The following is a 15,061-nucleotide window of genomic DNA, read 5'->3' as shown; positions in this document are numbered from 1 at the left end:
CCTGATCCCGTTTTTCCAGTCCCTTTTCCCATTTTCCCGCTCCCTGATCCCGTTTTTCGGGCCGTTTTCCCCATTTTACCACTCCCTGATCCCATTTTTCCCATTTTCCGGCTCCCTGATCCCGTTTTTCCGGTCCCTTTCCCCGTTTTCCCGCTCCCTGATCCCGTTTTTCCCGTTTTCCGGCTCCCTGATCCCGTTTTTCCGGTCCTTTCCCCATTTTCCGGCTCCCTGATCCCGTTTTTCCCGTTTTCCGGCTCCCTGATCCCGTTTTTCCGGTCCTTTCCCCATTTTCCGGCTCCCTGATCCCGTTTCTCCGGTCCTTTTCCCGTTTTCCGGCTCCCTGATCCCGTTTTTCCGGTCCTTCTCCCGTTCTCCCAGGCACCACAGCCGCGCCCTGCGCTCGGTGGCGTTCCACGGCCGATATCCGCTCTTCGCTTCCGCCTCCGACGACGGCTCCGTCATCGTCTGCCACGGGATGGTCTACAAGTACGGCTGGGAATTCCCGGGAATTCCGGGGTTTATTCCCGGGGATTATTCGTGGGAATTCCGGGGATTATTCCCGGGGTTTATTCCTGGGATTTATTCGTGGGAATTCCGGGGTTTATGGGATGTATTTGTGGGGATTCTGGGATTTATTCCCGGGGTTTATTCCTGGGAATTCCGGGGTTTATGGGATTTACTCCCGGGATTTATTCCTGGGAATTCCGGGATTTATTCCTGGGATTTATTTGTGGGGATTCTGGGATTTATTCCCGGGGTTTATTCCTGGGAATTCCGGGGTTTATGGGATTTATTCCCGGGATTTATTCCTGGGAATTCCAGGATTTATGGGATTTATTCCTGGGATTAATTTGTGGGGATTCTGGGATTTATTCCCGTGGTTTATTCCTGGGAATTCCGGGATTTATTCCCGGGGTTTATTCCTGGGAATTCCGGGGTTTATGGGATTTATTCCTGGGATTTATTCCTGGGAATTCCGGGATTTATGGGATTTATTCCTGGGATTTATTCGTGGGAATTCCAGGATTTATAGGATTTATTTGTGGGATTCCCGGGATTTATTCCTGGCAATTCTGGGATTTATGGGATTTATTCCTAGGATTTATTTGTGGGGATTCCAGGATTTATAGGATTTATTTGTGGGATTCCCGGGATTTATTCCTGGGATTTCTGGGATTTATTCCTAGGATTTATTTGTGGGGATTCCAGGATTTATTCCCGGGGTTTATTCCTGGGAATTCCGGGGTTTATGGGATTTATTCCTGGGATTTATTTGTGGGATTTACGGGATTTATTCCTGGGAATTCCGGGATTTATGGGTTTTATTCCTGGGATATATTTGTGGGGATTCTGGGGTTTATTCCCGGGGTTTATTCCTGGGAATTCCGGGATTTATGGGATTTATTCCTGGGATTAATTTGTGGGAATTCCGAGATTTATTCCCGGGGTTTATTCCTGGGAATTCCGGGATTTATGGGATTTATTCCTGGGATTTATTCCTGGGAATTCTGGGATTTATTCCTGGGATTTATTCCTGGGATTTATTCCTGGGAATTCCGGGATTTTTGGGATTTTTTCCTGGGATTTATTTGTGGGAATTCCGGGATTTATTTGTGGGAATTCCGGGATTTATTTGTGGGAATTCCGGGATTTATTTGTGGGAATTCTGGGATTTATTCCTGGGATTTATTCCTGGGAATTCCGGGATTTTTGGGATTTTTTCCTGGGATTTATTTGTGGGAATTCTGGGATTTATTTGTGGGAATTCTGGGATTTATTCCTGGGATTTATTTGTGGGAATTCCGGGATTTCTGGGATTTATTCCTGGGATTAATTCGTGGGAATTCCAGGATTTACGGGATTTATTTATGGGAATTTTGGGATTTCTGGGATTTATTCCTGGGATTTATTTGTGGGAATTCCAGGATTTATGGGATTTATTCCTGGGATTTATTTGTGGGAATTCTGGGATTTATTTACAGGAATTCTGGGATTTCTGGGATTTATTCCTGGAATTGATGGGGTTTAGTTCTGGGAATTCCTAGATTTATTTATAGGAATTCCGGGATTTATTCCTGGGATTTAGTTCTGGGAATTCTGGGATTTATTCCTGGGATTGATGGAGTTTATTGCTGGGAATTCCAAGATTTATTTACGGGAATTCCGGGATTTATTCCTGGGGTTTATTTATGGGAATTCTGGGATTTATTCCTGGGGTTTATTTCTGGGATTTATTTCTGGGAATTCTGGGAATTCTGAGATTTATTCCTGGGATTAGTTTGTGGGAATTCCGGGATTTACGGGATTTATTCCTGGTATTTATTCCTGGGAATTCAGGGGATTCCAGGATTTATTCCTGGGATTTATTCGTGGGAATTCCGGGATTTACGGTACTTATTTGTGGGAATTCCGGGATTTCCGGGATTTATTTCTGGGAATTCTGGGATTTATTCCTGGGATTTATTTATGGGAATTCTGGGAATTCCGGGATTTATTCCTGGGGTTTATTTATGGGAATTCTGGGATTTCCGGGATTTATTCCTGGGAATTCTGGGATTTCTGGGATTTATTCCTGGGATTGATGGGGTTTAGTTCTGGGAATTCCTAGATTTACATTTATATTTATGTTTATATTTGTATTTATTTATATTTATATTTATATTTATATTTATATTTATATTTGCATTTAAATTTATATTTATATTTATATTTATATTTATATTTATATTTATATTTATATTTATATGTTTATTTATATGTTTATTTATAATTTTAATTTCCACTTTATCTCTAATTAACCCGTTAATTAACCCCTTATGTGCCAGTGACCTGCTGCAGAACGCTCTTACTTATATTTATATTTATATTTATATTTATATTTATATTTATATTTATAGTTATATTTATATTTATATTTATATTTATATTTATATTTATATTTCCCTTTCCCCGTTAATTAACCCCATTAATTAATTACCCCCTGTGTGTGTCAGTGACCTGCTGCAGAACGCTCTTATTGATATTTATATTTCCCTTTCCCCATTAATTAACCCCATTAATTAATTACCCCCCTGGGTGTGGCAGTGACCTGCTGCAGAACGCTCTTATTGATATTGATATTGATATTGATATTGATATTGATATTGATGTTTATATTTTTAATTTACATTTCCCCATTAATTAACCCCATTAATTAATTACCTCCTGGGTGTGTCAGTGACCTGCTGCAGAACGCTCTTATTGATATTGATATTTATATTGATATTGATATTGATATTGATATTTCCCCGTTAATTAACCCCATTAATTAATTACCCCTGGGTGTGTCAGTGACCTGCTGCAGAACGCTCTTATTGATATTTATATTGATATTTATATTGATATTTATATTGATATTTATATTTTAATTTCCCCGTTAATTAACCCCATTAATTAATTACCCCCTGGGTGTGTCAGTGACCTGCTGCAGAACGCTCTTATTGATATTTATATTGATATTGATATTGATATTGATATGATATTTACATGTTTATATTTATATTTACATTTATATTTATATTTTAATTTCCCCATTAATTAACCCCATTAATTAATTATCCCCTGGGTGTGTCAGTGACCTGCTGCAGAACGCTCTTATTGATATTTATATTGATATTGATATTGATATTGATATTTCCCCGTTAATTAACCCCATTAATTAATTACCTCCCGTGTGTGTCAGTGACCTGCTGCAGAACGCTCTTATTGATATTTACATTTACATTTATATTGATATTTATATTTTAATTTCCCCGTTAATTAACCCCATTAATTAATTACCCCCCGTGTGTGTCAGTGACCTGCTGCAGAACGCTCTTATTGATATTGATATTGATATGATATTGATATTGATATGATATTTACATTTATATATTTATATTGATATTGATATTTACATTTATATTTATATTTTAATTTCCCCATTAATTAACCCCATTAATTAATTACCCCCCGTGTGTGTCAGTGACCTGCTGCAGAACGCTCTGCTGGTGCCGCTGAAGGTTCTGCGTGGCCACGTCCCCACGCTGGGCCTGGCCGTGCTCGACGTCGTTTTCCACCCGCGGCAGCCCTGGATCTTCTCGGCCGGCGCCGACGGCACCGTGCGCCTCTACACCTGAGATCCCGCCGGGATCCACCGGGATCCACCGGGATCCGATGGGATCCGACGGGATCCGGCCCCATGGGGCTCAATAAAGGATTTTTATGGATGAGATTCCAGGTTTTGTGTCTTTAATTCCTCAAAATTCCCATTCCCACATCCCAAAATCCCATCCGGGCATTCCCTACACCTGAGATCCCGGCGGGATCCACTGGGATCTGATGGGATCCGATGGGATCTGACGGGATCTGGCCCTGAAGGAAATCTCTCAGCTTAATAAAGGATTTTTTTGGATAGGATTTTGTGTCTTTAATTCCTCAAAATTCCCATTTTCACATTCCCCCGTATCCCAAATCCCACCCTCATAGTCCCTACACCTGAGATCCCGACGGGATCCAGCGGGATCCGCAGGGATCCGGCCTCAGTGGAGCTCATGGAACTCAATAAAGGATTTTTATGGATGAGATTTTGGGGTTTTGTGTCTTTAATTCCTCAAAATTCCCATTCCCACATCCCAAAATCCCATCCGGGCATTCCCTACACCTGAGATCCCAGTGGGATCTGATGGGATCCGACGGGATCTGGCCCTGAAGGAAATCACTCAGCTCAATAAAGGATTTTTTTTGATAGGATTTTGTGTCTTTAATTCCTCAAAATTCCCATTCCCACATCCCAAAATCCCATCCAGACATTCCCTACACCTGAGATCCCAGCGGGATCCACCGGGATCCGGCCTCAGTGGAGCTCATGGAAGTCAGTAAAGGATTTTTTTGGAGACATTTCCAAGTTTTGGTGTCTTGAATTCCCCAAAATTCCCATTTCTGCTTCATTAAATATCCCCAATCCCACCCTCACATTCCTGAAACCTGAGATCCCAAAAGGATCCAGATGGATCCGCAGGGATCCGATGGGATCTGGCCATGAAGGAATTCACTCAGCTCAATAAAGGATTTTTATGGATGGGATTTGGGGGTTTTGTGTCTTGAATTCCTCAAAATTCCCATTTCTGCATTCCCCAATATCCCCAATCCCATCCAGACATTCCCTACACCTGAGATCCCAGCGGGATCCAGCGGGATCCACCGGGATCCGGCCCCGGTGGAGCTCATGGAGCTCAATAAAGGATTTTTTTGGAGACATTTCCAAGTTTTGGTGTCTTGAATTCCTCAAAATTCCCATTTCTGCTTCATTAAATATCCCCAATCCCATCCAAATATTCCCTAAACCAGAGATCCCAAAGGGATCCAGCGGGATCCGCAGGGATCCGGCTCCGGTGCAGCTCATGGGGCTCAATAAAGGATTTTTATGGATGAGATTTTGGGGTTTTGAGTCTTGAATTCCTTAAAATTCCTATTTTTGCATTCCCCAATATCCCAGATCCCATCCAGACATTCCCTAAACCAGAGATCCCAGCGGGATCCAGCGGGATCCACCGGGATCCGGCCCTGGTGGAGCTCATGGAACTCAATAAAGGATTTTTATGGATGAGGTTCCGGGATTTTATGTCTTGAATCCCATTCCCGATCCCATTTCCAATCCCAGTTTCCCATTCCCGATCCCAGTTTCCCATTCCAGATCAAATCTCCCCCAAATCCCACGGAATCCCGGAATTTCAGATCCCAGGGATCGTCCCCACGGACCCACAGGTGGGATCCCATTCCCGATCCCATTCCCAAATTCCCATTCCTGATCCCAATTTCCCATTAAATCCCAATTTCCCATTCCTGATCCCATTCCTGATCCCATTCCAGATCCTGTCCCAGATCCCATTCCTGATCCAAATTTCCCATTCCCAATCCCATTCCCAAATTCTCAATCCAAATTCCCAATCCCAATTTCCCATTAAATCCCAATTTCCCATTCCCGATCCCATTCCAGATCCTGTCCCAGATCCCATTCCTGATCCCATTCCCGATCCCAATTTCCCATTCCAGATCCCGAATTTCCATTCCCAATCCAAATTTCCTATTCCTAAATTCCCAATCCCAATTTCCCATTAAATCCCAATTTCCCATTCCTGATCCCATTCCTGATCCCATTCCAGATCCCATTCCTGATCCCAATTTCCCATTCCCAATCCCATTCCCAAATTCCCATTCCCAAATTCCCAATCCAAATTCCCAATCCCAATTTCCCATTAAATCCCAATCTCCTATTCCTGATCCCATTCCCGATCCCAATTTCCCATTCCCGATCCCAGTTTCCCATTCCCGATCCCAGTTTCCCATTCCCAATCCCAGTTTCCCATTCCCGATCAATCCCCCCCAAAATCCCACGGAATCCCGGAATTCCAGATCCCAGGGATCATCCCCATGGACCCACAGGTGGGATCCCATTCCCGATGCCATTCCCAAATTCCCATTCCAGATCCCAATTTCCCATTCCTGATCCCATTCCAGATCCTGTCCCAGATCCCATTCCTGATCCCATTCCCAATCCCAATTTCCCATTCCAGATCCCGAATTTCCATTCCCAATCCAAATTTCCTATTCCAGATCCCGAATTTCCATTCCCGATTCCAATTTCCCATTCCCAATTTCCCATTCCCAAATTTCCAATCCCAATTTCCCATTAAATCCCAATCTCCTATTCCTGATCCCATTCCAGATCCCATTCCAGATCCCATTCCTGATCCCATTCCTGATCCCATTCCCGATCCCATTCCCAAATTCCCATTCCTGATCCCAATTTCCCATTAAATCCCAATTTCCCATTCCTGATCCCATTCCAGATCCTGTCCCAGATCCCATTCCTGATCCCATTCCCAATCCCAATTTCCCATTCCAGATCCCGAATTTCCATTCCCGATTCCAATTTCCCATTCCCAATTTCCCATTCCCAAATTTCCAATCCCAATTTCCCATTAAATCCCAATCTCCTATTCCAGTTTCCCATTCCCGATCCCAGTTTCCCATTCCCGATCAATCCCCCCCAGAATCCCACAGAATCCCGGAATTCCAGATCCCAGGGATCGTCCCCACGGACCCACAGGTGGGATCCCATTCCCGATCCCATTCCCAAATTCCCATTCCAGATCCCAATTTCCCATTAAATCCCAATTTCCCATTCCTGATCCCATTCCAGGTCCTGTCCCAGATCCCATTCCTGATCCCAATTTCTCATTCCCAATCCCATTCCCAAATTCCCAATCCCAATTTCCCATTAAATCCCAATTTCCCATTAAATCCCAATCTCCCATTCCTGATCCCATTCCAGATCCTGTCCCAGATCCCATTCCTGATCCCAATTTCCCATTCCCAATCCCATTCCCAAATTCCCAATCCCAATTTCCCATTAAATCCCAATCTCCTGTTCCTGATCCCATTCCTGATCCTGTCCCAGATTCCATTCCCGATGCCATTCCCAAATTCCCATTCCCAAATTCCCATTCCTGATCCCAATTTCCCATTCCCGATCCCATTCCCAAATTCCCAATCCCAATTTCCCATTAAATCCCGATTTCCCATTCCCAATTTCCCATTCCCAATTTCCCATTCCCGATCCCGGAATTCCAGAGCCGGATCCGGAGGCCAAAGCTTTATTTAAAAAGAGTGTCTGTACAGGGGGGAATTCTGGGAATTCTTCTGGGAATTCTGGGAATTCCGGGATCCCGATTTTCCATCGGGAAGCAGCAGAGCGGGATTGGAGGGGCGGGAATGGATCCCGGATCCAGCAGAGCCGGGAATTCCTGGGAATTTTGGGAAATCCGGGATTCACAGGAGCCGGACGAGGCGTCCCAGGGTCGGGAATTCCTGGGAATTTTGGGAATTCTGGGATTCAGAGGAGCCGGACGAGGCGTCCCAGGGTCTCGGCCACCTTGATCCGCACGGAGGGGTCGGGATCCTTCAGGAGCAGCTTCAGGGCTGGAACGGCAGAGAAGGGATCGGGATCAGGACCGGGATCAGGATGGGGATTGGGATCGGGATCAGGGTTGGGATCAGGATTGGGATCGGGATTGGGATCTGGATCGGGATTGGGATCGGGATCAGGGTTGGGATTGGGATCAGGATCAGGATTGAGATTGGGATTGAGATCAGGATCAGGGTCGGGATCCTTCAGGAGCAGCTTCAGGGCTGGAACGGCAGAGAAGGGAAAGGTTGGGATCGGGATCAGGACCGGGACCGGGACCGGGATCGGGATTGGGATCAGGGTCGGGATTGGGATCAGGATTGGTTGGGATCAGGATTGGGATCAGGATTTGGATCCTTCAGGAGCAGCTTCAGGGCTGGAACGACAGAGAAGGGATCGGTTGGGATCAGGATCGGGATCAGGATTGGGATTGGGATTGGGATCAGGGCCGGGATCGGGATCAGGATTGGTTGGACTCAGGGTTGGGATCGGGATTGGGATTGGGATCGGGATCAGGGTCAGGATTGGGATCAGGATTGGGATTGGGATGAAGATCCAGGTAAAGACCAGGACCAGGATTGGGATTGGGATTGAAATCAGGATTGGGATCGGGATCAGGATCCAGATAAGGACCGGGATCGGGATCTGGATCGGGATCAGGGTGAGGATCAAGATAAGGACTGGGATCAGGATCAGGATCCAGATAAGGATCAGGATTGGGAACAAGACCAGGATTTGGATCCTTCAGGAGCAGCTTCAGGGCTGGAACAGCAGAGCAGGGATCAGGATCGGGATTGGGATCAGGATTGGGACTGGAATCTGGACCTGGACCTGGATCTGGACCAGGATTGGGACTGGAATCTGGACCTGGATCTGGACCTGGACCTGGACCTGGACCAGGATCAGGATCGGGATTGGGACTGGAATCTGGACCTGGACCTGGACCTGGACCAGGATTGGGATCAGGATCGGGATCAGGATCAGGATCCCGAAAAGGACCAGGATCAGGATTGGGATCGAGATCAGGATCGGGATTGGGATCGGGATCAAGATCCAGGTAAAGACCAGGACCAGGATCAGAATTGGGATCGAAATCAGAATTGGGAATGGGATCAGGATCAGGGTGAGGATCGGGATTGGGATTGGGATTGGGATCGGGATCGGGATCGGGATCAGGATCAGGATTGAGATCAGGATCAGGATCCAGATAAGAATCAGGAACAGGATCGAGATTGGAATCGGGATTAGGATCGGGATCAGGATCAATATTGGGATCGGGATCAGGATTGGGATGAGGATCAGGATTGGGATTGGGAACAGGATCAGGATCAGGTTTGGGATCAGGATTGGGATCAGGATTGGAACGATGCTAAAAAAATAAAAGGAAAAGCTCAGGATGATCCCAAAAAATTAAAATTAAAGGTTTGGGACGATCCCAAAAAGTAGAAAAAAAAGGGAAAGCTCAGGAGGATCCCAAAAAACTTAAAGGAAAAGCTCAGGATGATCCCAAAAAATTAAAATAAAGGCTCAGGATGATCCCAAAAAATTAAAATAAAAGCTCAGGATGATCCCAAAAAATTGAAACGAAAGGTTTGGGATGAATCCAAAAAAAAGGAAACGGCTCCGGACGATCCCAAAAAAAACCTCCGAGAAAAAGTTTGGGATAATCCCAAAAAAAATAAAAACTTGGGATAATCCCCAAAAAAAGCCCAAAATGAAAACCCGGAGCCGCTTTGATCCCGGGAATTTGGGCTCGGATCGGGAGCCAATCCCGAGGGATTTTTCCCATCCCCCCCCTCCACATTCCCAAAAAACCCTGGAGCAGCTCCCGGGATTTCATCCAAGGTTTTTTTTTCCCGTGTTTATCCCACATTCCTGGGGATTTTCCCTCATTCCCCGAGAGGATTGGATCCCAAAAAAAAATTCCGGGAATTCCGAGCGGATTCCGAATCCGCCCCCGTTTTATTTGGAATTTTTGGGGTTTTTATTGGATGAAAAAAAAAAAGGGAATTTTTTCGCCTTTTTTAGAGATATTATTTTTTTTTTTGCGGTTTTCTTGGAAAGGTCTGGAATTTTCCGGGCTGGAATCCACGGGATGAGGTCAACGGAGAGAGAGAGAGAGAGGGGAAAAAAAAGAGGGAAGGAAAAAATTCCTGAAATCCAGGAAAGTGACTTCATCCCAGGGCGAGCGATCCAAGAGGGCCCTTCCCGGGAGGCTCCGGAGGGAGCAGCTGGAAAAGGGAATTTTTTAATCCCAAAAAATTGAGGTTTTTTTCCTTAAAAAAAGGGATTTTTTTTCGTAAAAAAATGGGGTTTTTCCTTAAAAATTGGGGGTTTTTTTCCCCATAAAAATGGGATTTTTCCCCCCCAAAAAGGGAATTTTTCCTTAAAAAAAAGTGATTTTTTTCTGTAAAAAAGGGGGTTTTTTTCCTTAAAAAAGGGGTTTTTTTCCCAAAAAATGGGATTTTTTTCACCTAAAACTGGGGGTTTTCCTTAAAAATGGGGTTTTTTCCCCTAAACAAAAGGCTTTTTCTTAAAAAAGGGGGGTTTTTCCTTAAAATGGGATTTTTTTCCTTAAAAATGAGGGGGTTTTCCCCAAAAAAAGGGAATTTTTCCATAAAAAAGGGGGGTTTTTTCCCTAAAAATGGGGTTTTTTCCTTAAAAAAAGGGTTTTTTCCTTAAAAATGGGATTTTTTTCACCTAAAACTGGGGGTTTTCCTTAAAAATGGGGGTTTTTCCCCTAACAAAAGTTTTCTTTCTTAAAAATGGGGTTTTTTTTCCTTAAAATGGGATTTTTTCCTTAAAAATTGGGGGTTTTCCCCAAAAAAAAGGGAAATTTTCCATAAAAGAGGGGTTTTTCCCCCTAAAAATTGAGTTTTTTCCTTAAAAAAGGGGTTTTTTCCTTAAAAATGGGATTTTTTTTCCATAAAAATGGGATTTTTTTCCCTAAAAAAAGGGGTTTTTTCCCTTAAAAATGGGGTTTTTTCTCCCTAAAAATGGGATTTTTTTCTTTAAAAAATAGGGGGGTTTCAATAAAAATGGGGTTTTTTCCTAAAAATGGGATTTTTTCCTTAAAAAAAGGGCTTTTTTTCTTAAAATGAGGGGGTTTTCCATAAAAAAAGAGGTTTTTTTGTTAAAAATGGGATTTTTTTCCATAAAAATGGGATTATTTTCCTTAAAAAGTGGATTTTTTTCCACTAAAACTGGAGGTTTTCTTTTAAATTTTTTTTTTTCCCTAAAATTGGGGGGTTTCCTTAAAAAAAGGGGTTTTTTCATAAAAATGGGGTTTTTCCCTAAAAAAGGGGGGATTTTTTTTCAATAAAATGGGGTTTTTCCCTAAAAATTTGGATTTTTCCTTAAAAAAGGGTTTTTTTTCCCTAAAACAATGGGGGTTTTTCCCTAAAAATGGGGTTTTTTACCCTAAAAATGGGGATTTTCCTAAAAAACCTGGATTTTTTTTCCCTAAAAATGGGGTTTTCCATCAAAATGGGTTTTTTTTCCTTTAAATGAGATTTTTCCCTAAAAATGACGGGTTTTTACCATAAAAATGGGATTTTTTTTCTTTAAAAATGCTTTTTTCCCTAAAAATGCTTTTTTCTCCCCCAAAACTGGGATTTTTTTCCTTAAAATGAGGAAGGTTTTCCCAAAAAATGGGATTTTTTTCCCTAAAAATGGGGGTTATTCCCTAAAAAAAGGGGGGTTTATCCCTAAAAATGGGATTTTTCCTTAAAAATTGGGGTTTTTTCCATAAAAATGGGGGTTTTAACCCTAAAAACATTTGTTTTTCCCACCAAAATGGAATTTTTTTCTTAAAAATGGGTTTTTTTCCCTAAAAAAAGGAAGTTTTTTCCCTTAAAATGGCATTTTTTTCTTTAAAAATGTGGGTTTTCCCTAAAAAAATGGGGTTTATTTTCCCCCAAAAATTGGGGTTATTTAAAAAAAAAATGGGTTTTTAACCCTAAAAATGGGAATTCTTTTCCCTAAAAATGGGACTTTTTCCTAAAAATGGGATTTTTTTCCATAAAAATGAGGGATTTTCCCTAAAAAAAAGGGAGTTTTCCTTAAAAAAGTGATATTTTTCTCTAAAAATGGGAATTTTTTCCCTAAAATTGAAATTTTTTTCCCTTAAAGATGGGATTTTCATCCCTAAAAATGAGATTTATCCCCTAAAAATGTGGGATTTTCCCCCAGAATCGAACTTCAGATCCCGAAAAAAAGGCCCTCCAAACCTCGGGAATTTGGGAATTTTGGGGAATTTGGGGGGGGAATTTTTTAGGGAATTTTTAGGAATTTTGGGGGGATTTTTTTGAGATTTTTAGGGAATTATTATGGGGATTTTTGTGGGTTTTTAGGGAATTTTTTGTGAGATTTTAAGGAATTTTTAGGGTGTTTTTTTGGAATTTTTGGGGAATTTTGGGGGAGATTTTAGGGAATTTTGGGGGAATTTTTGAGAATTTTTTAGGGATTTTTTTGGGGATTTTTTTGGGAATTTTTTGGGGATTTTTTTTGGATTTTTTTTGGAATTTTGGGGGAGTTTTTGGGGAATTTTGGGGGGAATTTTGGTGGGGGGGAATTTTTGGGAATTTTAGGGAACTTTTGGGGAATATTTATGGGGAATTTATGGGAATTTTTGGGAATTTGGGCGGAGTTTTTTTGGAGATTTTTTTGGGAGATTTTTTTGGAAATTTTGGGCAATTTGGGGGGAATTTTTTGGGAATTTTTTGGAATTTTCTGGAATTTTTGGGGGAATTTTTTTGGGAAATTTTTGTGAGTTTTTGGGAATTTTGGGGGGAATTTGGGGGAATTTTTGAGGTTTTTGGGGAATTTTTGGGAATTTTTTTGGAATTTTTAGGAATTTTTGGGAGTTTTGGGGGGAATTTTTGGGGGAATTTTTTTGGGGAATTTTTGGGAATTTTTTGGAATTTTTTTGGATTTTGGGGGAATTTTGGGGGAATTTTTGGGGGATTTTTGGGGAAATTTGGGGGGGATTTTTTTGGAATTTCTGGAGAACTTTTGGGGAATTTTGGGGGGATTTTTTGAGGGATTTTTTGGGGATTTTTTTTTGGAATTTTTTGGAATTTGGGGGAATTTTAGGGAGGTTTTGGGGAATTTTTGGGGGGAATTTTTTGGGAATTTCTTGGGAATTTTTTTGAGTTTTTAGGGGAATTTTGGGGGGAATTTTTTGGAATTTTTGGGAAATATGGGGAGAACTTTTGGGGATTTTTTGGGAATTTTTTGGGAATTTTTGGGAATTTTTGGGGAATTTTTTGGGAATTCCCACTCACCGGAGATGAGCTCGTCCAGGTCCAGCTGCTGCCCCTGCTCCTCGTCCACGTGGAGCACCAGGAATCCTGACAGGAATTCCGGGATCAGAATCCGGAATATTCCCCAAAAAAATTCCCAAAATTCACCCCAAACCCAGCCCGGATCCCAACCTGAATTATCCCAAAAATTCCATAAAAATTCCATAAAAATTCCCAAAGAATTCAATAAAAATTCCACTGAAATTCCCCAAAAATTCCCCCCAAAAAATCCCCCCAAAATCCCCCCAAATTTACATAAAAATCTCCCAAGAAACACCCTAAAAATTCCTTAAAAACTCCCCCCAAAAATCCCCCAAAAATAAAAAAAAAATCCCCCCAAAACTGAAAAAAATCCTCCCAAACATCCCAAAGAATTCCCCCCAAAAATTCCCATAAAAATCCCCCCAAAATCTAAAAAAAATTCCCAAGAATCCCCCAAAATTCCCTAAAAATCCCCCCAAAATTACCATAAAATTTCCAAAAAATTCCCCCCAAAAAATCCCCAAAATCCCCCCCAAAATCCAAACAAAATCCCCCCAAAATCCCCAAAAAATCCCCATAAAAATCCCCCCCAAATTCCCAAAGAATTCCATCAAAATACCAAAAAATACCCCCAAAAATCCCCAAAACGTCCCCAAAATCCCCCCAAAAATATCCCCCAAAAAATTCTCAGAATCCTAAAAAACATCAAAATTAAAAAAAAAACAAAAAAATGCCCAAAAAACCCCTAAAAATCCCCGAAAATCCCCAAATTATCCCAAAAAAATTTAAAAAAAAATCCCCAAAAATAAAAAAAATCTCCCAAAATCCCAAAAAACTTACCAAAATATAAAAAAAAATTTCCATAAAAATCCCCCCAAAATAAAAAATAAATCCCCTAAAAATCCCCTAAAAAAACCCAAAATATTAAAAAAAATCCCCCAAAAAATCCCCCAAAAAACCCAAAAATCCCCCCAAAAATCCCCAAAAAATCAAAAAAATCCCCCAAAGAATCCCCCAAAAATCCCAGAAAAAATCCCAAAAAATTCCCTAAAAATCCCCCCAAAAACCCCCCAAAAATCCCAAAGAATTCCAAAAAAATTCCCCCAAAAATCAAAAGAATCCCCCAAAAATCCCCCCAAAATTCCCCCTAAATCCCAAAAAAATTCCCCAAAAACTCCCAAAAATCCCAAAAAAATCCCCCCAAAAATCCCCCAAAAAATCCCCCCCAAATCCCAAAGAATTCCCAAAAAAATTCCCAAAAAAAATCTCAAAAAATTCTCAAAAAAATCCCCCCAAAATCCAAAAAAAATTCCCCAAAAACTCCCAAAAATCAAAAAAACTCCCCAAAAAATCCCCAAAAAATCCAAAAAATTCCCCAAAGAATTCCCAAAAAAATCCCCCAAAAATCTCAAAAAAATCCCCCAAAAATCCCCCCCCAAATCCCCCCAAAATCCCAAAGAATTCCCCCAGAAATCAAATGAATCCCCCAAAAATCCCCCCAAAATTCCCCCCCAAAATCCCAAAGAATTCCCCAAAAATTCCCCAAAAAATTCTCCAAAAATTGCCAAAAAAATAAAAAAAATCCCCCCAAAATCCAAAAAAAATTCCCCAAAAACTCCCAAAAATCCCCACAAAAAATCCCAAAAAAATCCCCAAAAAATCCCAAAAATTCCCCAAAGAATTCCCAAAAAAATCCCCCCAAAAATCGCCAAAAAATCCCCCCAAAATCCCCCCACAATCCCAAAGAATTCCCCCAAAAATCAAAATAATCCCCCAAAAATCCCCCCAA

The 15,061-nt window shown here is 41.6% G+C and overlaps 2 protein-coding genes across 6 annotated transcripts in view; one reads left to right on the top strand and one right to left on the bottom strand.

Moving 5' to 3' along the window:
• BOP1 (BOP1 ribosomal biogenesis factor) overlaps window positions 1–4,252 on the top strand; it is a 107,500-nt gene extending 103,248 nt beyond the window's left edge. Inside the window, exons 15-16 of the mRNA XM_086875896.1 lie at window positions 379–486; window positions 4,004–4,252. Coding sequence (XP_086732022.1) covers window positions 379–486; window positions 4,004–4,157 — 262 coding nt within the window. The 3' untranslated portion in view covers window positions 4,158–4,252. The remainder of the gene's footprint in view (window positions 1–378; window positions 487–4,003) is intronic.
• A 3,408-nt stretch (window positions 4,253–7,660) lies between these two features.
• MROH1 (maestro heat like repeat family member 1) overlaps window positions 7,661–15,061 on the bottom strand; it is a 143,780-nt gene continuing 136,379 nt past the window's right edge. For 2 of the 5 annotated variants that reach the window (XM_086875842.1, XM_086875845.1), the window contains 3 exons: window positions 13,273–13,338; window positions 8,035–8,211; window positions 7,661–7,954 (listed from right to left, as the gene is read on the bottom strand). In XM_086875842.1, the coding sequence (XP_086731968.1) occupies window positions 7,677–7,954; window positions 8,035–8,211; window positions 13,273–13,338 (521 nt within the window). In that variant the 3' untranslated portion in view covers window positions 7,661–7,676. Of the gene's footprint in view, window positions 8,002–8,034; window positions 8,212–8,348; window positions 8,750–13,272; window positions 13,339–15,061 lie in introns of those variants that run through there. The other 3 variants (XM_086875857.1, XM_086875865.1, XM_086875851.1) reach the window with 2 other exon arrangements.

This window comes from Cyanistes caeruleus, chromosome 1 (assembly GCF_971803275.1).
Source record: "Cyanistes caeruleus chromosome 1, bCyaCae1.hap1.1, whole genome shotgun sequence".
NCBI lineage: Eukaryota > Metazoa > Chordata > Aves > Passeriformes > Paridae > Cyanistes > Cyanistes caeruleus.
This window is presented reverse-complemented; position numbering and strand designations above follow the sequence as displayed.